Below are 24135 nucleotides of genomic sequence, written 5' to 3'. Positions count from 1 at the left end.
CACAAACACCAAAACCAAAGATTGATGATAGCCTATGAACCAAATATTCTGGAACAGATGGATTTACAGCATTGAACGTGATAGGCTATTAGGCTACTGCTGCGACTTCCACCGTTTCCTTTCCAGAGATTGCTGCGCTGTTCACAACGCAATGAATGCATGCAGTCTACATTGAAGTGAAACGTGCAGAACGTTGTCCAAAACAATACAATAACATTGTGTGTTGATATCTAATACAATATACACATCTGTAGACATGAAGGCAACTAAAGCCATTATCAGTCATGAAAACTGTGGCGGCTGCATTAAGGTTTTGGCTGAGCCAGCTAGCCAGCCAACAACTTCATCAGCCAGCCGTTCTCAAAGCAAATGGCTTCGGGGTCTATACATAACATCCATTGCAGCAGCCTATTTGAAACCGATCATCCCCCCTCCCCCATACACTCGTCTAGGCTACTTAGGCTACAGACATCACCGAGGCATTGAGGACAATTAACTGCCGTCATGAATAGGTTGGGGATCGTACCAGCAACCCTTGGGTGCTCAAGCCGAAGCTCTAACCAGTTAGCTACAGCCCTGCTTATCAGACACGTGAAAATGTGTGTCTCAATGCTGAATCTCAAATTCACATAGAAGTTAGCTTAAATTGTAGAAACAATAGGCCTATAGCTTTTTTTCAGCAGACATCGCAAACATAGCCTACACATTCGCAAAACGGAGAATATCATTCACTCATTATTTTAAATGATGCTACTTCTAGGCCCCGGCAGTGGCGCAACTGGCTGGGGCACCTGCACCGTACGCCGGCGACCCGGGTTCGATTCCCGCCCCGTGGTCCTTTCCGGATCCCACCCCGACTCTCTCTCCCACTCACTTCCTGTCATTCTCTCTACTGTCCTGTCCAATTAAAGGCATAAAAAGCCCAAAAAAATAATCTTTAAAAAAAAAAAAAATGATGCTACTTCTCACGCCTATGCCTGCTCAGCATATCCAGAGCCCCTTTAGGGAGAGCCGGTCCACTTCCTATTAACTCCATTGTACCGGATTGTTCCTGCAATCTGTTGAAATTCCGCTAGGGGCGCTGCCGAGCAAGTGATAAATGAATTGTGGTCTATGGAGCTATGCGGCTAACGCTCGTTTTTTTCACAGTTGACAACTTCATTTCTTAATGTACATTGTCGTAGTAGCTACCTGAGTATAGGTTTTCCACTGGAAATGAAATAAAAAGTCACTCATGTCCTTTCTGCTTTTCATAGGATGGGCCACTTTCCGTGTAACATGCTAGCATTTAGCTCATGGATGCTGATTGGTCAGCGAGAAATCGCGACCGATTACGACGACGTTGTGAAGCTGAACCTTCTTTTAGGTCTATGGCCGTAAAGTGGTTCGTTTTTGTGTCACGTGACATGAAAACTTTGAAAGGGTTTTTAGGAATAACAACACATATAGAAAATTGCATTGGTCAGCTAATTGTCAAGTCAAGTTATCCTGCATCGCATGCATTAATGCAATTTCAGGAGAAAAAATTATATAAAGACAAATGTGGTATTGGGGGGTTCAGCTCCATTGCCACCCATTCATTCATCACTTGCTCGCGATCGCCCTCTAGTTACAGTACCATGCAGAAGTATTTCGCTAGTGGTCCTTCTCCCCTTATTAGACATTATCTGGCATATCTCTCTCTATCTCCCTCCCTCCGAGGTAGCTAGACCCTATAAGATGCTTCTCCCTAAATGAATGAAAGTTGTTTTAGAAAGTAGCCACGGTAGCTTGTAGAATGCGGCATGAAATCCTGGCTACTGTGCAATTGAAACCAGACTGTTAGGCTCTTTGTTCCAGGTGACCAGGACCGATCATTTTCGGCGGTGCGAACTATAGGCTACCTATTAAATGAATAGAAGTGAATTTGGGGAGTGAATTAGAACTAGCGACATTCACTTTTAGAGCATTTTAGTTGAAAGTCAAGTTTGCCTAAGGTTTGTTCAAGAACTCTTCCAAAGTTTTTACCTCAAACAACACAAATCAACACAAATACATGAACAGATAACTCAAACGTGCTGTATGTCATAATGAAACAAACAACCACAGATTATCAACAACACGGTCTGACACGAATGACACATGGCTTAGTGCAAACTGAATTTATGACCAAACGATTTGATTCGTGCACGAAGCGCCATCTAGCGATCATTATGTGTAAGTAAAAGCCTCCCAGTCTAAGGACTCAGCGGTCATTTGACCGCCTCGCCGCGCTTTAAGTAGTTCACAACAGCACGGCGCTTCTAGTAGGTCGTCAAAGCGGTCAAATGACCGGGGCGCGGCGCTTCTAGGTATTAGTGGGTCAGAACGGCGCGGCGCTTCTAGTGTTAATAGTTTATAGTATTTTATGATCTGCATAATTACTTATAGCTACAAAATATTCAGTAATTTGAAAATTCTTTTTTTTAAACTATTGGACTTGGTGATATGTACTGTAGGTCTAATTGAGTGCCTGTCACTTTAAGAGGAACGTGAAAGTTAATTAGATTTCATTCTCAAGGTTTTTGGCTAGAGGAAAATAATCGCGCATAGCCTTATGATATGTTTTCATTATGTTTCCGTCATTAGATGAAATAAATATTCGAAAAACTAACAAGCCAAAGAAAATATGCCTGGGATATGTGTTTTGCAATGTTGATTTCAATGATTTTGGTGAGTACTACATTAATTATAGAACGTGCACATAAAAAGACTCAGAGTGCTACATGATACAACACACGTCTTGCGGTGATGTTCCGCCTTTTAAAAGCAGTTGTAGCCTAATCCGAATCAGGGTTAAATCCATCAATTAGACAAACAGAGTCAGTAGGGTATCAGTTTTGCAACCTACCAGCCCTATGTCAAATGCAGGCAACATGAGGGAGGGAGCGCACCAAAGTCAATAATGAACGAATCCGAGCAACTCCTCAAAATCATACCTTCCGATATCTCCTCGCTATCAAAGTCCTCCACGGTTGTTCGAAAAAAATTAAAACAATGTCACGAGGAACAAGACTACACGACACTCCCTCTTGTCTATTCTGATGCATTTCATTAGCCCAGAGGCCGATAACTGATGCAAAAAAACCCTTAAATGCTAAAATTGACGTATACGCTTTCCCGGCTTCAATGATAGAACGACGCAACAGCGCTCCCGGCCTTAATGGTAGAAATGCGCCAATGCTTTCCCGGCCTAAATAGCTTAAATGAGTCATTACCGGTCGAACAGTGTTTTTTTCGACCGCCCTAGTGGTCTGTAGCGGTTGAACCACGCTTGCAACTTCAGGAGACCTCGGGCACGCTCCCATGCTCTACTCCAGGAAGTGTCATGTAAAGTCTCATGAAAAGGCACAGCAGACTGACCGATTGAGGAGTTTCGTAAAATACACACGCTAAAGCTGTGGGGAAGCTATGCAGAGAAATATGCAAGCATAAGGAGGAAGGGGAGTTCGGGAGAGCGGAGTTAGGAGTGTTCTGGCGTGTTGTACATGTCCTGTGAATAAAGCTCTTCAAGTGAATAATTGTACCTGTAACCTGTCTTCCTTCCATGCCTCAACGAGACTGGATAGTAAACCAGGTACTCTAATTTGTAGGGTTACATACCTTTAACACAGCCAAATGTAAAAGGTTGATTGTTACAACATGCGGGTACATTTTCACCTTGATTTTAGACACACAATGTGGCAATGTGGCACAATCTTCCAGTGTGAAAAGGGCTACTGATATAGCCTAGAAATCTAGACACACCCTACTGGCGAAAAATATTTTTGCCTAGCGGTATGGTCTATGGTCGCACCGCTGAGGCCAAGCCTGCGCTAGGCTCCAGGCCAGCCTAGCCAATCAGAACGCTCTATCTGTGTACGGAGTCCTTGAGCCCGCCTTGAGCTCACATTCAGCTTCCGCATGCATCCTCGTTCAACGAGTTGGGTGTGAGACCATGTTGCACAACCATAGAGAAAAACGAATGATGGATGAGGCTAACTAAGCGTGCTCTTTTTAATCGAATTTGGAAGAGTTAGACTTGGGCTTTTCTTTGAAGGTTGAGCAGAAAGAAGCACTCAAGTCATTCGTTTTAAAGAAGGATGATACTATTTGCCATTTTGCCGACCGGCTACGATTGGTCACAAATGCTGGCCTATTACGTGCAGAGGCAGTTTGAAAGACAACTGTTCATCCCACCCACAGGCTTCAGTTCTGTGAATGGTCCGACTCAAGACTATACATTTCTGTGTAGTTTGGCTCGCCAGGCTACTACTGACAAGTATCGGCAATATTTTGGTCAATAGCATAAGCCTCCCTCACCAACCCACGACCCACCTGCAATTAACAATTTAGTTGTTTTTCTTCGATCTGCCAAATCCATGGTTTATCCTCAGCCAGTTACAAGTAATCCATGCATCTCTACTGTGTATGGTCGGACTAATGGTACAGTATGTCGGACCAATGGGCCTCTTTTTTCGGACTAATAGGATGTCGGACTAATGGGATCTCTATTTAATGGTTCATTTTAGGACTAATGGGATGTCCCCGGCCTGGATGCCTTGCCACATGCATCAGGGGTCAGAGTTGTTCTTGAAATGATCCTCATTATTGGGGGCCAAGCAGAGAAGCTTATTATGATTCTTTCTTCCGCCATGAGAGTCAATGGCAGCCCATAGAACCGACTGGTGAAAAGTTGTGAAATTTGGCACACTGATTAGGGACAGTCCCATGATTCATGTCACCAAATTTCATGTCGGCACCTCGAACCCTCTAGCGCCACCAACAGGTCAAAGTTGGACGTGTGTTCACCCGTTGGTCCGATTTTCAAAAATCACATATCGTTGGAATCCTTGGACCTGCCTGAGTTCAACGCACCCTGTGACGTCATTTTCCGCCATGATAGATTTTCCGCCATTTTGGATTTCATCAAAATTTTTTATTTTTTTTCACAAATTTTGTCCGATCGACACCAAACTTGACACAGAGCATCTTCAGAGTATGACCTATGCCAGTCGTGCTTTTTTTCCTCAGAACTTTTACCGTTTGCCCGTAACAGCCAATCGAAATTCACGGCGAAGCCGCCAAACAGGAAGTGGGCTCATATTTCAGCAACCCTTGCACGCATCAAAACCAAACTTAGTACATGGACTCGGGCCCTCATCAGAAAGAGGCTCAAGAAATTTGGTGACCTTTGACCTCTAGGGGGCACTGCAATTAGCAAAAAGGCATTTTGGCCTGCAGCTTGATGTGTTTGGAATTAAAACTTGCAACTGGTGTCTGGTTATACCTTGGGAGGTCCTTAGGCTGACCCAATTCAACTTGTGACGTCAACGTAATAAATTTAGCCACCATTTTGGATTTAATCAAAACCACTTAACCATTTCCACAGGTTGCAAAATTTGTCCGATCTTTACGAAACTTCACACAGATGATCTTCAGCCGAGTCTAATATAGGCCTTGCTTTTCGGAATGATATCTTAAACCGTTCGCCCACAACAGCCAATCGAAATTGGCGGCGAAACCGCCGAACAGGACGTGGGCTTGTATCTTGGGTTGTTTGACATCAAAATTCTTGTGACTGCTTAAAACGATATACTTGACTAACAACATTGAGTTACCATGGCAACTCTGGCCTTTTGACCTGCCTGCTTGGCCCCCACATTGCTGCTTGCAGCTATATTTTAATTTGTGGTTGTGCGTGGCCTTTTTGTTGCACCTATTCAGGTTAGCCCTGGATGAGCTAAAGGACTGAGCATCACCTGATTGCAACATAGCAACCAACATAATTACTCTAGCAACCAGCATACTAGCTGCTTATTTTAGCAAAGCACCATAATTACCCTAGCAATAACCTAGCAACTGCTACCATAATGTCTGCCTAGTAATCATCGTAGTGATCAAAACGATAACCCAGCAAAGCAGCCAATTTCTATAGCATATCAACAACCTATTAGCCATCTCAATGACCCTAGCAAAGCCCCACAAAACATTGTAAACCAATATGATTAGAAACTGTTTTAGTTAGCATATCAACCACCACATCTACTTAGCAACACCATAGTAACTAAACATTATCTGTTTTAACCATGTATGATATTTTTCATATTTGTATGTCTTGCATGTTCATGGTTTTGGGTCGTTTACCTTGGCCTTATAATTCTTTGGTCAAATTATTTTTTATTTTCTTTTTTGCTTTAATGCCTGGGATTGTTCTGTTATGTTTCAGAAGCAGATTGAAAACGATTTTGAGCAGTATTTGCTGCACAATGAAGGGACTTCAAAGAAAGAATGCCGTGATCTACTGACAAGTCTGTCTGCTGAGATGACCAATCGAGTCCAGAGCAGGTTCTATATGAAACCCGGTGGCTACAAACTCTTGGAGAAAGACATGGAGATTATTGAGAGTGAATACACTAAACAGACCACAAACTCAGTCAAGGTAATGTTCAATAGGCATTGGAATATGAAGTAAGGGTTAAAGGCTGCCGAGGTGTCCCGTTATATGGTATTAATGGAATAGAATAGAAATAGAATATATACTTTTTTGATCCCATGAGGGAAATTCAGTTCTCTGCATTTAACCCAATTTAACCGAATTAGTGAACACACACAGCACACAGTGAACACACAGTGAGGTGAATCACACAACCCAGAGCAGTGAGCTGCCTGCCCAACCAGCGGCGCTCGGGGAGCAGTGAGGGGTTAGGTGCCTTGCTCAAGGGCACTTCAGCCGTGGTGGACTGGTCGGGGATCGAACCGGCAACCCTCCGGTTACAAGCCCGATGCGCTAACCAGTACACCACGGCTGCCCGTAAGGCAGGATGGCGGAGGCAAAGAAATCCTACACCAAGTCTGTTAATTCCATATATCGGGACACCTCGACCTTAATCGGGACCTTATCCCGTTTATCACCCGGTTGCCACTATAGGCCATAATCATGCTTGCATTACACTGACAGGAAACGAGCAGTTCAGTTAAAGAAGCTGACTTGTTCAGTTTGTTGTACAACTTTCTTTGGCCCTTGCAGTGATCACAGTGGACAGTACCTTGTTAACAGTTGATTCTATTGTTGTGAAGCTGCTTCCAGGCTCAACCGTCGTCCCACTATTGTTGTTACCATTCATAAGCATCAAATATGTACGGAGCCTGGGAAGGGTCACATTGGTGATTCTGCATTCCCTCGCAATACTTTTGCATTCCCTCACAATAATTTGCATTCCCTCGCAATACTTTTGCATTCCCTCACAATAATTTGCATTCCCTCGCAATAACTTTTGCGTTCCCTCGCAATACTTTTTGCGTTCCCTAGAAATAACTTTTGCATTCCCTCGCAATAATATGTGTTCTTGTCAACTTGGGCTCTGTACATTACCCTACCATACAGGTTTACTTGGACTGCAGTTCATCTCATGGATAATCTGGACATGAGACATTTTACTTGGGGCTCACATACAGCAATATACTGGCGGATTTGTCTGTGAGACACAATGTGATTATAAGCATGAAAACTCTGAAGCGTCTGTTAAATAAAAGCGGCTTGTTTCGGCGCAGCATGCTGACAGCGCATTAATCTGACGTAGCCTTCTGTACGGAGCCCAATGTTAACTTTACTTTACGTTTTTACTTATTTCAGGGGAAACTTATATTTGGCTGCTCCAGGGCCGAGGTACTTGAATTGACTCCCTCTCTCCTTCACAACAGCAGCAGGTTAATAATTTGCATAGTGGTTTGGATCAGAGGATTTATTTTGTGATCTTTATAACAGTATCGCTACATTCACATCCCTCTGGTCACTGTAACATGCCTCTCTCTCCCACTCTCATCTCACACACGCGTGCAGGCGGCACCGAAATGTTCGAAAGTTCCCTTGGCCGTTGGAATTAAAATAGCCCCACATCATCACATACCCTTCATAGGGTGACCAGATTTCTCTTAAGTAAAACCGGGGCACTTTGTGCGTTATCGAATGTAACGTCAACATGCGTCAGGTTAAACTTTTTTTTTTGTAGCTGCCTCCATAGCTTAAAGGAATAGTTCGGAATTTTGGACATAGGACCTCATTTCCAACTTACCCTGCAGTCACACACGCTACAAGAGACAGCGACAAAACGTCAGGCTGCCGTTCATTTTCAATGGGAGTAGACTTTTGCCAGAGACAAGCGACATAGACATAAAGGCGAACGGTCTTTTTCTTTGACATTTTAATATTGAAAGGTGTTGTGTGGATTCAGCGTTGTTCGTTTTAAACTGAAATGAAAATGCAAAGCAACAGATGGGGCGATTACCCCAAACTTCTTGCCTACCTCTGCTTGCCTGATCTGAATGCACCTCTTCTCGGTCGGAAGATACAGTGGGTACGGGTTGAGAATGCACCTTCTCCCGCGGGACTCCCGAAGAGATCCCGCAGGCTGTCAAGCCGATTTTTTTCGAGGCTAAGGCAATGTACCCAAACAACCACCAGGTGGCAGAAAGTTTCATCCCGCATTTCAAAATGATGAAGACCGCATATCCGTCAATAGTCGACTCCTTAATCTCATTTAATCATTACAATGAAGGTGATGACTAGCGAAATTATTCAAACGACGTTTCAATGAACCATTGTTGAAATGAATGAAAATGGTTATAGAAAATCGCCTACAGCCTAACGCCGACACAGCTGATTCTTTGATTGATTCTAAGCTGTTTTGATGTAGGGGATGGGTAAACTGGCGCGCTACAAACATGTTACCAATCAAATGTAATACTAGTAGGACTAGCCTACTTAGATACTTTAGTCATAGGCAACGTTGCCATGTTAATTTGTGCTTGCTTGCTTGTGGTGGCGCTCCTGTCCGCTGCTTCTCCCGAATTGTGTGGCAAATTTGTCAGCAATCAGCTTAAATGTCAAATCATATTTATTTCTCTTTGTCGCCATGGTATTGGGGGAAACGCGGAGAAACGAGACGGTCAGTCCTCGTATTTTTTCTTCGCGTTTCGTTATAAGAAATATATAGGTAATAGTTAGTCTTCTTCCGTATTGAACAGATAGGCTACGGGACGCTCTTTGTTCCGTATTTTAAGGAACTACTCAATGCACACACACTACAATGAAAAACACACAAAGAAACATATAGCCTACAACCAAATGACACTTTAATGCAGCGTTTCTCAAACTATGGGCCGCGAAACGTGGAGACTGCTGCTGGTCCGCGAGACATGGAGTGAAATTAGGTCCGGTGATCTGATAATTTGCTGCGCAATTGACCAAGCAACCGCGGACCGACAGAAAAAGAAAGCAAACGTTGCTGCTATCGGGAGGAAATGCTTGCTAATTTTATGTGTTTAAACATAGAGCCATACAATTAGGTGTGTCTGTTATTATGATAATTTTCGAGCATAACTGCTTGTCCATAGCTCAGTGACAGGTGTTAATAGCCTTGCCATAAGCACTGCTGTGGAATGCAGGTGCTTCTTTTATTATGCGGTTAGAGCATAAGCGCTTACTCATATAGACCAGGGGTCTTCAACCTTTTTCAGCCCAAGGACCCCTTGGCTGTGAGAGAGACTGAGCACGGACCCCCACACCTGGCACACCTCAAATCATGCCTATCATTTGAACCGTCAGTCATTAGTGCCTACATGCATGCACGTATGCGCACGCACACACACGAACGCACACATTCTAAACATAAGTTATTATTAACAGGGGGGTAACTGCTTTATACAACTTGTTTCTGATAATTCTTTACATAGTGTTGCATAAACTCGCCCCATAATAGAATGAATGTCACAATGGTCAACTAAGGTGGATATGTAAGGGATAATCAACGACGCAGGCATTATTGCAGTGCATTATTTTCTTATAAACGCACGGCGCGGAGTTGATTATCCCGTTTATACCACTGCTACTATCATTTTCGTTTATATTGCCGCTGTCTTAGATACAACGTTGCTGTGTTTACCGTTACATTCACATTGGCGAATTAATATTCAAGTGAGAGAAGCTCCGCTTTAACCCTCTCTGGTGGTATAAATTCAGCTAAATTCAGGCAAAGCTTCATTTGCTCAACCTGATACAGACAGAGAGCCTCTGCATCTTGTGTAAATATAACTTGTCTTACACAAGTAAACACAAACACACAAGATTATCGTTATCGTTTCATTTTGATGGTATGACCAAAGATCCTAAAGCTCCGCTTTAACCCTCTCTGGTATGACATCGCGGAGAACGTTGGATTAATGAATTCACGCAGAACGCCTTGACCCCCGGTTGAAGACCCATGATATAGACTATAACTCAGGGACAGGTGCAAAACCACCAACTGGGATGGATCGAAGGGCAAGCAAGCACTGCCACACAACGTGAAGGCCTTTGTGTTGTCAACACTAAACAGAAAGTTTCCTACGATGGGGAGAAGTGGCCGCAAGGACTGCATCGATAAGATCAACGAATGCCTTCGCAAGCCCCGAAACCCCGGTGATACATTTTCTTTCCATTAATTCAATAAAAAAATGTTTATCTGAAGAACTTTTCCGAGGTTGTCTTGTCTACCAAATCCTAAACTTAAATAGCGTAAACATTTTATCTTATGAAAAAACTCTTAGGGGGAACAGTTAGGCAGCCCTTTTTCCAGACTAAATGTGTCACTTTAGTGATTGGCTCTTTCAAATGCAAATGAGGTGGATGGGCTTTTGAATGGGCCTGCTGCAGGTGAGAGGACAAATCCTAAGAATGTGTTGTTTTTACAAAGTGCCATTATCATTGGCATATTCTCTTAAAACAATACATAAGTTTAGAGCGAACGTTTCAACTATGTTTGCCATGGTAGACAAAAACACTCAAATAAAACAATAGCCTAAAAAATAACTGTAGTGCGTAATGGACACGGCTCTATATCCTAAATAATTTTCGAGGTTCGCCATTTGGTAAAAAGCCAGGTCTATATATATATGTATATAGAGAGAGAGAGAGAGATTCATGCATTCTGCATTACCGTGACCCTATACCTTGGATGTTTTTTTTTCTCATTGGAATACAGCAGGACAGGATGCCTTTTATCTATCAAACGCAAAGCTGAGATTGTTGGAAGGACTAGGCTACTCAACAAACTTGTTTTTCGTTTCTGGGAGATCTCGTTATCGTTTTGGATTGTCGGATTTTATACTTATTGTATATATAGGATGAACAAAGTCCATGGATTTGCTATATTAAATCCAGTAGCCTAATAATTAGGCTATGTGCCACGTCCGATTTCGCAAGTGGTGTAGTAGGCCTAGGCTACATTTAAAAATCGACAGCCGTATGTGAGATCCATTTCATGAAGAGCAATTGTCTTGTGCGATCATGCCCCCTCCCCCACACTCGTCTAACCAGTTCACTACATTATAGCCTACCTATAGGCTATGTGGCACTGAGGACGACTGCCTCTCCCTCTTCTCTCTCGACACCTGAGCCCGACACTATGTCAATGTAAAAATGTGCGTGAGTGTGCGCTGAACCACAAATTCATATAGGCTATTAACTTTTCTTTTCAGCAGACATCGCAAACATAAAAAAAATCGCAAAACAGAAAATCTTTCATTTTTTAATAAAACCACAACTTTTCTCTTGATGAGTTCCGGAAAGATTCTTTGAGTGGGTTTCGAACCCCGATCGCTGGCGTACCTTGCACATGCTCCAACCTGTTGCGCCACAGCTCGATTGTTAATACCGTTATGCTTTATTCGCGCCATGGACTTGAAACGCCGATCAAAAGTTCTGACATGTTAAACTGACGTTAGTTATTAATTCACCACATGATAAAATGCTGTCATATAGCTTGACGCCCAGCAGCCTATGGTAGTCTATGCCTATCTCTGAATCAACATGAACATGCATACGATACATACGTTGCTAGAAACTTATATTGCGGAGCTAGGCCTCCTAGTCGATGGTTACAATGAATCACCCTCACTGCCCTATCGCATATCTGACCATCCATTGTTACAATGTTACAAAATGCGCGATCTTCTCCATGCATGTAGCCTACGGTTATAAGTAAAGTGACAAGCATAGGCATGTATTAAAGAGATTTCTGTTAAATACATTTTATTTTCAGTCGTCAAAAGTGGTGGGGACAAAATCTGTGATAACAAGTGCTGGGTACATGTAGTGCTACACAGCGTCGCCGGTTAAAATGAACATGCCTCCGTTTTAAAATAGCCTATACACGGAAATGCGGTCTTGTAGGCTAACCGTAATGAATTCACGAATTAATCTAAGGTTGCCTTTCGAGTATTTCAGGTTGAATTGAAGGCTATTTCCTTCTGATAGGCTTATAGGCGATTTTCTAAAACCATTTTCATTCATTTCAACAATGGTTTATTGAAACGTTGTTTGATTAATTTCGCCAGTCATCACTTTCATTTTAATGATTAAATGAGACGGATATGCAGAGCATTTCTCTCCCCCTCCATTGACCAAAACGTTGCTCTGGCATCTCTGCTGGACTGACTGAGTTATAGGCTACGTCGAGTGAGAGAGCTGTGAGGTAGGCTGTAAACATTCGAAAACTCTGCAACTGCAATCTAACATGCCGAGCGTCATGTCTCTTTTCTCCGCTTGTCATCAGTGCGGTGTCCTTGGGTTTTTCCATGAGCCGAACCTTCATATTATTAGGGCGGTCTATGTTGCCCCCTTGCGGTTGCAGTTTTCCCGATGCTTCGGGAGTCCCGATGTGCGGGAAAGAAAGGAGCATTCTCAACCCGTACCATCTGTAGGCTTACTTTCGCTTTTGGCCAAACAATCACTTGCTCGATTCGCAAGGACTTGGAGTTGGATTTTTTGGATAATAGGACTACACACAATTAGGCTACATGCTTTTTAAACGTAGACGTAAACGTATCACGTAGTTTACAACTACCAATTGAAATCAAAGTAACTTACATCGATTCCCCTCTCAAAGAAGCACACGCACTTCAAACAATCATGCGTTTCACAGGCAGGCTAAACTGAGCGCGTAATTTAGGCGCTCTGTTCGCTAAAATAGTATAGAATACACTATTTTGTTTTCACACGTAGCCTATCCGTTGCTATCACATCTGATGTCGCCAGTTGCACTGATCATGGAAGGTGGTTGATGTGGCCTCCCTGTCAGTCTCACACGCTTGCATTGTATTGCAGTGTATTATTGCCTATACGCAAAAACTGTATCAGACCGTTTAAGCTCTCGCGGGCCACATAGCCTACTGTATCAGATCCTTTAAGCTCTCGCTGGCAGTGTTGGGAAAGTTCACTTTCTACATGAGCTAGTTCAGTTCATCGTTCACAAATTTTAAAATGAACTAGTTAAGTTCATAGTTCATAATTCCAAATTTTGAACTAATTTCACAGCTCCAAAAAATGAACTAGTTCTTTTTTCAAAATGTTGCAAATTATACTCTCTTAAACTACCCGTGTGCTTCAGTTCCATGTACTGCTATAAATTCATAAATGACATTGCTGATGAATGATTCTTAAGGCTGGCTTACATTGCACGATTTTGGTCTGTTTTAACAGTCGGCGACTAAATTTCCACAATCGGGCGGAAATCTTGGGAGTTGTACTGAAATCGCAGCGCGCTCCCGTCATCTAAATCGTTTAGTGTAAGGTGCCAATCTTAGCTGTTTTAAGTCCGTCGGAGTCAGTCTTTTTCTAGTTTTGCCGTTACGACAATATCAAACATGTTTGATATTATCGGAAGTCTTTTCAGTCGTGGCTCATGCAAATAGTGACGTGAACATTGAAAACCAATAGTAACCTTGCGCGAACATGAAACAGGAAGGGGCAAAATAGGCGACAGCTGTAGCCTTTATGATTATTTGTTATTTCATTTCTTATAATTTATTAGTCGGCTGTTCTACGTGACAGGACAACTCTATATCTGTTAGTGATGTCACACATCAAACAATGCTGCAGAAACGCGAAAAAAATACTTTGATATGAGTAGGCTATCATGTGATTTCCTGTGAATGATGACGTGTAGCCTATTGCACGATGGGAATAATTTGAAGGAATCTAGCAGCAGTCTTGTAAATAGTGACCCACAGTCTTTGCAAAATCCTAATCTGAGACTGGCCTGTGACTAAAAACTCAATGAATTGTCGCTAGATGTGAGAGGGTCTGAGACTGTAGTTTTTCAAAAATCTTTTCCAAATCTTTGCAAAGTCTGGCAATGTAAGGTAGGCTTTACTTGCGCATTTCACAAACTAACAAGACCCTGCTCCATAGTACCCGAATTGTTCATTAACTACCCAATGACTTAACTAGGTACATGCAATACACATTAAGGCTGACTTCAATTCTCCATGCAAAAGTCTTGAGGCACCGAAGTAGTTTAGTAGAGATTACAATTTCAAATAAAAAACACACGACTACATAGGATGCATTACATGTGAAAACATTTTTTAAAAATGTATTAGTAGCCTGCAGGACAGGTAATCTAATATTATACTGCATTAACATCAACTCGCATGGAATTATGGGAACACTCAATGCGCTGAAACCTCTTCAACCCTCTGCTGAAACTGCAAGCGTAGATTGCTTGCTTATAAACTCGCACTGCGCAGAAACAAAACTTAATTTAGCCTAACTTATTTAACCGTGCAGAAACCAAATCAAATCATTAATAGCCTATGCATACAATCCCCAATATGCGTGAATTAGGCTGTGAGCCTTTCGTTGTGCAAAATCGCCAACGATGTTCCCAATGCTGACTCGTATTTTCAATGGACAGGATAGCTAACCCACTGAGCCTCCTGTCCCATGCTGCTCCTTATGTAGGTCTTAATAAGTTTGAGTTTGGAAAAAGATCGCTCAGCTGTTGCCACAGTCACAGGCAATGTCAGAAACAACATGAGAGCAGTTAGGCTACACACTTCCCCGAATGTTTTTTGCCTGAACCTTATTGAACGAAATTAAAAAAGAGTGAACGTAACGTTCACAGACACCAGAATGAACGCGTTCACAGTATCGTTCATCAGGCAGAAATACAGTTCGTTCGTTCAAGTTCACCAAAATTATGAACGAGTTCATGAACTTTCGTTCAATTAACGCGTTCAGGCACAACACTGCTCGCGGGCCATATGAAATGAGGTTGCGGGCCGCATTTGACACCTACAGTATGCCATAGACTGTATGGAATGCACGTCACAGAAAATATATCGAATTTTATCGAAAATTAAGTAATCTTTGCGGTATGTCTATCGCAAGCGTTGATATCGCGATAACGATACATTTTAGATATATCTTGCAGCCCTAATGCAGACTGAAAAATTTTTTTGGCGGATAAGATCGGTGGTATAGCTGCGTAGTATTTATTTGAAAAGTCGGTCTATGGGACTTAACATTGGAGTTGCTCTTCGATAGGAACGCAACCGCTTGGGGCACTGGTTTTCACTTTCCCTCCCTATAGACCGTTGCTGAGCCTACGTCACTACGTTCACTGGAGGCAAAACAACCATCAACTGCCATCAGCTACAATACAAAACTCCTCCGATATGTCATTGTATTGTAAATCTTAGACATGACCATTTGGGACATAGTTATATCCAATGATCTATACACCCGCAACTTCTCCTTACTGTAGATGCTCTGTTTTTCAATAACGTATAAATATCTGGCCATTCAACGGAGGGCAATCCTGCTACGTCTTCTTTCCATTCACTTAGAATAGGGATCTGTCAGAATGGTCCCACCTGATAATGTACGTTTTTCCAAAGTTTTTTCAAATAATCCTCCCAATCCCGTTCACTGAGTGTATGTACATACTGTTTTATATCGTTAGCCATTTCAGCAACTTGGTTAATTACGGACTCATTTTAGCCGCATTACTAGTGCTTTTCGATAGCCGCTTAACTTTTCTGCCGCCAGTGACGTCACGCAAACCCGGATATTTATACCGTTGTGAAGGGGTCTTATAAACGAACGTCTGAACGAAGACATTTCTGTAACTATTTAGGTCTAATTTAGTTGAAAACAAATTTAAGTAATTTCGACAAGATTAACTAGCGTGAGCCTCCATAGGTTACTGTATTAGGGTCTGTTGTCTTTTATTTTTTAGACTAGCCTACATGTCATATCTCTGGCTGCTATTGTTTTGGGTTAGATCATGATTGTACAACTGGTTTGGGGGCATCAAAGTAGAGCCTGAATCCTTTGCTTTAGAAGTTTGACACTTCTACCCAGCAGCTAACAAACGGCTAAAATCGTTCTACTCAGAAATTCTAGGACCCATTTCAAAATAAAAGTCCTAGCACATTTTCAGTGCATGCATTACAGTATGTCTTGCACTAGAGGGGTATAAAACAGCACAGGATACTAAAAGTATACTAACAAGCTGGGGTACATATAATTACAGTGCATGAAAATGCACTGTACTGTTCTTCCTAGGCTTCTTCTTATTATTATTCCGCTGATCAAATTATTTTTTTCTATTCAGGTTGAACCGTTTAACCTAGAAACTTCATTCAAACGTTGTAACGTAGGTCTTCAATAGGGGAATGCTGCTATGTATTTTTCAACTTTGTAACTTTTATACTTTTTAAACTATAAATTAAAAACTATTTAAAATTTCCCCATAGACTTAACATTGGCCTCTATGACATCACAATCGGGTCGTCAAGCAATTAGAATCTTATGCCAGGTGGCCAGCCCCACCTGCAGCAGCCCTCTCTCTCTCTCTCTCTCTCTCTCTCTCAGGCTTTAAGCATACAATCTCTCTGTGAAGACTACATATCCTGTTAACTGTTTCCTCTTTCCACAACTGTTTCAAAATAAAAGTCCTCATTGCAATAATACACTATTAAATAATTTAACCATTGAAACTACTCAACTATTTAACTGTTAAACCATTCCAACTGTCAGTTATCATCAACTATGCCTCCAGTCAACTACATGAAACCTCCATGTACCTAGCAACCAACATAGCAACCATTAAAATTAAGCGTTTATGACCGTTTCCATAGCAACCAACATGATTATACTGCAGTAACTTCATGTTTCCTGATAGTGGCCACCATGGATACCCTAGCAACAAATGTTTCAAAATAAAAGTCCTCACTAGCAAGTTAGCTAGTTAGCATGGTTAGCGTAGTTAGCATTGTTAGCATTTTTAACATAACTGCAAAAAATCTAGTTGTATTTATTACTTTGGCATTAAATCATATCTATAACCATAATGTGGGTTTAACAACTTCCCTCTCTGAAAGACCACCCCCCGCGCGCACACCTTCCTCATTTAATTCTAAAACCACCAGCAGCCACTGGTTTAAGCCTACAAGTAGCGTTCCCCCGCAAACTGTATAATTCTCCCCCCCAAACTGTATAAATCCCCCCCATTGGAGTCACTGAGGGGGGAATTCCCCCCGTTGTGAAAAATTAAATTCAGGCCCTGACAGCTTCAGTATACAGTAGTAGTACAGGCAGAGGCAGAGCCAGAGGAGTGAGAGTAAGAGGAGGAGGATGGGGAGGCCAAGGACCGTAATCTCCGATGAGATCCGAGGCACTAGAACATTGCAGTGCTGCGTATCAATACAGTACAGTACCGTACAGTACAAGCTCAATGAGCACAGTACAGTATTGCCTGTGGGCTGTTCTGTAGGACTGTAAGAATAAAGTATGTTTCAAGTATTTGGGGAAAGTATTCCTACTTTGTATTCCTACACAGTTTACAGTATTTTACTATTTGTTTGGCAGCTAAAGGATTACCAACACAAGGGCTTCTGTCTCCTGAACAGGAAACTGAAATCATGAGCATTGTCCTTGAAGAAAACGCCATAACGTTACGGCAAATACAAAGAAAAATAATAGAAAACAATGAGATATTTAAAAATATTGATAGGGTAAGCACATCAACTTACTGTATCAGCTTATCTACTGTTTCTAGTACTGTAACACTGAACAAAAAAAGGCCAAAGTCATTATGATGAATGGAGACGAAGTGTTTTCAATTCATTGCAGTGTTTTACACTGAGCACATCAGTGCTCAACTGGTCCTTATAAATGTCTTGATATATGATGGTTTGTGTGTGGCTCTTGAGAACAAAAGAGCATTTTGAGGAGAAATTACATTGTTTTGAAGGTAAAGTGTCATTTTGCAGGAGAATTGCAGGGTTTTGCCCATTGTGTGTGTTGTTTTGGATTTGTGTGTAGAGTTCTGAGAGTATGAGGCATGTTTTTAGAAAATGTGTGTTAACAATCGAGAAAAACTAAATGCAACGCGAACCCCACTATCACATTGTATGTACTTGCCGCTAGATGGCGCAGTTGCATCACTTTTAATAATTTAATTAGCAAGTGTTTTTACTCCGTTACACATGCTAAGGTAGCAAACTAGCACAAAATCTTGAAATTGACCGCTGCATTCAAAAACAATGTTTTCACCTACCGTGTCTCGCCTAAAGCTACTTTAAGGCTTAAAATGCTTTGTGAATTACTTCTAGTGAAAAAAATGAGGAGTCCTAAAGTAAGGAGTGACACGCCCATTATCTTTTCATTTTTTGAGTTTCTCCTAAATTCGCCAGTTAGGAGCTATTTTTTTAACCACCACCATCATGTGTGTGTGTTTCCTGTATAGGCCACGGAAATCATGGAGGAGTTCATAAAGAATAACTGGGTACAATCTGAATCCATCAGGCAGGCTGATTCCATGCTGAGTGAGAAAGAAATAGAGATCAGCGGTGAGTACAACTGATACACGTTGCAATATTTTAGCCTGAATTTACCCTGCCCACAAAATTTGTGTTCTGGAAATTCAGTCTGGAGTCACTCCAGTCTATAGCTCTGTCAAGATGTATTTGGGTGTTTATTTGCGAAAATATTATCATGCCGGAGTTGTGCTTTTCCAGGGATGTCTGATATTTTGGTCATTCCAATTTGTTGGACCTCCCTAGGTATAGATATGTTGGACCTCTCTAGATATAACCTAGCCTATGAAAAATTGGGTAATACTTTATTTTAATGTGTCGCTGTTACAGTGTACCTACCTAATTAGGTACAGGGGTACAACCTGTGTAACAACATGTACTAGCATGTACTAGCATTGTACTTGCATTATGTATTCGTGGGTACCTACATATAGTTGTTACATTGTAGTATGAGTGCTTTTACAAAACTTTGCCAATGTGCCTACATTTTTCTTCAGAGGGAAAGGGCTGACCTGAGACCTGCTGGATTGGGTAAACCATTCTTAGCTCCAGCCAATGCCTCATTATCCTCCTTTTTGGCACTGTTTCAAAGAGTAATTAGTGTGTACCAACACAGTTGATACATGTGCTACATAGGGTAATGGCAGACATGTTCCAAGACATCAAAGACACAACATGCATGTCATACTGTATGTGCATGCAAGTAATTAACTGGTACATTTAACAGGTTTATTCCACAGTATCAAAGAGTAACAAAGGTGTAGCAGTGCAGCTGTTACATTTATCAACTGTGTTGGTGCACACTTATTACTCTTTGATACAGTGACATAAACCCGTAACAAGGTTGTAGCAGCACAGCTGTTACACAGGTTGCACCACTGTACCTAATTAGATAGGTACACTGTAACAGCGACACCCCAAACTAGAGTGTTACCAAATAAAGTGTTACCGATGTTTTTTGTATGTGTAGTACTATAAACTCACATGCAGATATGTTGAAAACTTAAACGTGTAATTCAATATTATTTTTTTTAAGTCTATGTTTCTTGCGCCAGTGGTCCACAGCCACGAGTGCATTGCAACATTGAAAATTGTTTTATTGTTTAAAAAAGTGGAGGATATACATTTCCCTGACGCAGCTTGATCACTAAAGCCTAGAAATATATACGCCCCTAGCGGCATGCTATGCTCACTGAGCATTTGATCGCTAAGAAGGCTGTTAAGAATGGGTCTGCTCGATCTTATGTTTCCTTCTTAGTGGAAGATCTTCTTAAGCTAAGAGCGACTCTGGGAAACACGTTCTTCTTTCGCAGCGTTCTTAAGAGCGCTCCAAAGAAGATCTTAGCGTTAAGAGCTTACGACTTTGGGAAACGCGGCCATTATGTATTGTGCTTGCCAATAAAATACCTACTCCCTATAGTTTGTTCCAACTGCTGTGCTAGTTGTGTGTTTGCTCTTTTCCACATTTTAATTAGTCTATTTTTGTATATTGCTATATCATCAGAGGAGAGACAGAAAACTCGTCTCTTGGAACAAAAAGTGAAGGCCGAAGAGGAAGAGAAGCAGAGGCTGAAAGCACAGCTGGGAGCAGCCATAGAGAATCTTGAAAATAAGATTAAACTAATGGAAGAGAACAATGTGAAAAATATGAAACAAAGGGAAGAGGAGTTTGATAAAGTTCTGCAGATTAAGATGAGGGAGCAGGAAGAGATGCTGAAGAAGGGTTATGCAAAGCAGGCTGAGATGCTAATGCTGGAGATAGAGGAGGTGAAGAGAAGCCATGCGGCATATCAAGCCATGCAGGACAAAAAGTTTGAACTGATGATGGAAAAATGTCAAATGGACAGGCAGGAATATCAACAAGCCATGTCCCAGATTAATAAGCATCATGAACAGACCATAGCCTTGTTGAACCAACAACATGAAATGATCATGGCCCAGATAAACGGTTCAAGTGACAAGCGGAGTTGTTCCATACAGTAAAAGTAGTCCAATCACAGCTGATGAGTGTTATGATACAATATGATACACATCCACAACAAAATGTAAAGTCCATTGTCTTTTTCTGTGCAAAAGAGAGTTCAGTCAAAGAATATATAGAAGTAGAAATCCTCTCAAATTAATATATAATTAACTAAAAGTCTAAATGAAAACATGCACATGGGACATACAGGAGACCCATGCAACAGGATCTAAGGGACCTGGGAGTTGAGTGGTGGTGAATGAGATGTAGGATGGGGCCAGGTCATTTAGGGCTTTAAAAAAACATTAGTGAAATGGTCAAAATCAGGGTAAATGTGCTCATTGCCCAGGCACCATTTAAGCCCACTTGCAAATTTGAAGTCATTTTAAAAAATGAAGGGGCTGTATCCAATCTAACAATTTCTTGGTAACATGTCAGAATCAGAATCAGCTTTATTGGCCAGGTTTGCGTGATCAAACAAGGAATTTGACTCTGGTTAATCTTTGCTCTCAAGTACAACACTCAACAATAACATAACAAAAAAGAGTTAAAAAGAATAAGGGCAGTAAGCTATGTATAAGAATAAGGGAATACATACAGTACTGTATGTGCATTTCCAAATAAATAGATGCTATGGGTGGGATAGGGTAATACAATTTATGGAGGGGTAGTATGGCCTTGTTGTTCCTGTCAGGCACAGGCAAGATGCAGGATGCAATATACAATTGAAGATAGGTTGGGAGTAGTGCAGTATCAGTATAGACTGAGGTTTAAGATTAAATACAAATATAGTGCAAGGCAGTTCAGTGCAATGATGATGTATTAATAACAATAATGTAACTGTAAGATTGAAGTGCACATGATATGAGGTATATGATATGTCATGTCAGTTTTTCTTGAGCACCGATTACATTTTTCAATGTTTAGTTACGCCAGCCTACATAAATCAAGTCAAGTCAATTTCTTTTTATTGCAAAAAAATAACATTAAATGATAAAAAATGATAACAATAACAAAAATATGAATATGCTTAATAAATATAATAGCAAACATTTATTTCAGAAGACTGTTAAAGTGCAACTCTGGCAAAAATGTATTAAAGGTGTATTTTCTGAATGGAAATAGAGACCGTATTCTTCATTGATCAAGTACTACAAAGCTAGCACCGGCATAAGCAAGATCCCAAGAGAGTGGATTAGCTAAAATAGCATTTAACAATATTGCTCAAATCCACTCGCTTCCTCTGGGTCCCTACACATAAAACAAAGCAGCAACAATGTAGTTCACAAACCCAAAGTTTATAACAGAAGACTGTTAAGAACAAAGTCTAGATCTCATGTCACATAATTGCCTTATATGGATTTTCCTTCGAGAGAAGCTGGTAAGGGGAGAGTTGGTAAGTGTTCTGAAATGAACTCCAGGGCTCCGTTCGAAACGGAAGGCAGCTGCCTACTGCCTCCCTCCCTAAATAGAGAGCTCTCTAACTAGACATGACTTTAGATTAAATGCGTTGTTTAAAAATGAGTGTAGCACTCTAGAATCTTTGGTTAACACTACGGTATGACCAGAGGCGTCATGCAAGCCAAAATTCTTAGGGGGCACAATCAGCGACGTTGCAATAATTTTCCGACGGGGGGGGGGGGGGGGGGGGTCAATTATTAGATAAATATTAAGGGTGCTATATTGCTATAAAGATCCCAAAATCCCTGAATAGACTAATAGGCTACCTTTGAATAGAATAGGCTATTTGGTAGGCTATAGTTATTTCTCTGTGGCTACTACGTTCACCTGCCTTGCTGTTCTATTTTGAATCTCTCCTGTTGGGGAAGACTATCAAATGGCTTTTACAATTCAAGTAAACATAGCCTTGTCTGGCGTTAGCCTAGATATAGCGAGCTATACGCAACTGAAACAAAAGTCACAAACTCCACACGGTTTCATTTACAGTAGGCCTAGGATAAATAGGAACCGACTGTAGGCCCATTGCTCACAAATATACTGTAGTGTAGCCTACGAGAATTTGAACTTGCCTTGGCTTTGACTTCACCTGCCAACACTAACATAACTTCAACGCATCCCTGAACTTGAAACTCTTCCTCTCCAATCGCGACAGCTTTCAATCACAACGAGTTCTAGCCACGTTTAAAGTGGTAGATAAACCAGTTTGTCCTGGCGGGCTACATCCCACTGCCCATTCACCCTGAGAAGCCGGCTTCCCTAAATGCGATTTTGGAGCGTTTGGTGAACTTTGTGATCATCACCAACATTTCCAGGTCCACAAATAATTCCGCTACTTTTTAATATCATCCGAATGTATGTTGATTTATTGCATAGCCAGCCTACTTACCACTTCAACACCATCGACTGTAGCTGTCCAAACTGTGCAGTTAATTGTAGCCTAACGTTAACTGTAACAGTTCAACATAAACACAATGCGCGCTCAACGTGCAAGTGCGTTTCTACGGGAACATAGTATATGCTACAGACACCAATTTTAGGAAAAGGGCTGATGGTCGGTCTTTAGCTATATGTTTATTACACATCCAGAAGAATACATTTGAGTCGTGATAGGCGCTAGAATTGATTATTATGGAGCATAATCGGAAAGTTATGATTTAAAAAAATATCAGGGACGAAAAATCAGAGGGGGCACGTGCCCCCTTTACTTCAATGGGCATGACGCCACTGGGTATGACGTTAGCAAAAGCCTGACGTTAAACTAAATTAGCCTACGTAAGCTAGCAGGCTAACGGTATAAAATAGTTTCACTGGCAGCTAATATATCAGACCAGGCATTATTAGTGGGTACAACAATGGTATAACCAGGTAGTAAATCGTTTATTTTTAATCTACTTTCCACAAATCCAAGCTAAATAACGTCACACAAATGACATTTCAACAGATTCGGCAGTCATTTACCGATATCGGCAGCCATGTTTGTTTTGTTTTCACAGAGATTCAGACGTGGCCGCAAAGGATTATGGGTAGAAGGCAGCTTGAATCGATGCTGCCTTCAAAATTGACCGTTATTCAGGAATTCTAAGATATCTTAGAAGGCAGCGAAAATCGTTTTTCCTGTTTCGAACGGCCTTCGCTGCCTTGCTCTCTAGTTAGATATCATAGAAGGCAGCAGTTTTTCCCGAGTCGAACGGAGCCCAGGTTTGCTATGTACGTTGTTGGTGATAAGCTTTATGTGTAGAGACCCTGAGCAAGCTACGGACAAGGTTTGGTGATGTTTTGAACAATATTACTGGTTAAAAAATGCCATTTGGGAAGCTTTTAGTTCACTGTCTTTAGCTAATCCACTGTTTGCGATTTGGGATTTGCAAGCAAGCACTATAGTGCTTTATCAATGAAAAATACTGTCTCCACAGCTTATTTGATGTGTTTCCATGCAGACAAAGAGTCTAAGGTCAATTTTCGCTGGAGTTACACTTTAAACTTTGTTATATCATTATTAGCTGGGAAAAGCTTCCCTTGACAACACTATTGACTTGCTTAAAGTCAAAAAGGAATCTATTGTAATGGTT

The 24135-nt window shown here is 41.3% G+C and overlaps 1 protein-coding gene across 1 annotated transcript in view; it reads left to right on the top strand.

Annotated features, from left to right (window-relative positions):
• LOC134098133 (guanylate-binding protein 1-like) overlaps nucleotides 1–22230 on the top strand; it is a 70714-nt gene extending 48484 nt beyond the window's left edge. The window contains exons 9-11 of the mRNA XM_062551103.1: nucleotides 6227–6439; nucleotides 18573–18675; nucleotides 20147–22230. Of these exons, the coding sequence (XP_062407087.1) occupies nucleotides 6227–6439; nucleotides 18573–18675; nucleotides 20147–20625 (795 nt within the window). The 3' untranslated portion in view covers nucleotides 20626–22230. The remainder of the gene's footprint in view (nucleotides 1–6226; nucleotides 6440–18572; nucleotides 18676–20146) is intronic.
• The last annotated feature ends 1905 nt before the right edge of the window (nucleotides 22231–24135 follow it).

Source organism: Sardina pilchardus, chromosome 12 (assembly GCF_963854185.1).
Source record: "Sardina pilchardus chromosome 12, fSarPil1.1, whole genome shotgun sequence".
In the NCBI taxonomy this organism is placed as follows: domain Eukaryota; kingdom Metazoa; phylum Chordata; class Actinopteri; order Clupeiformes; family Clupeidae; genus Sardina; species Sardina pilchardus.
Note: the sequence above shows the minus strand (reverse complement) of the source record. Positions and strands in the feature narration are given on the sequence as shown.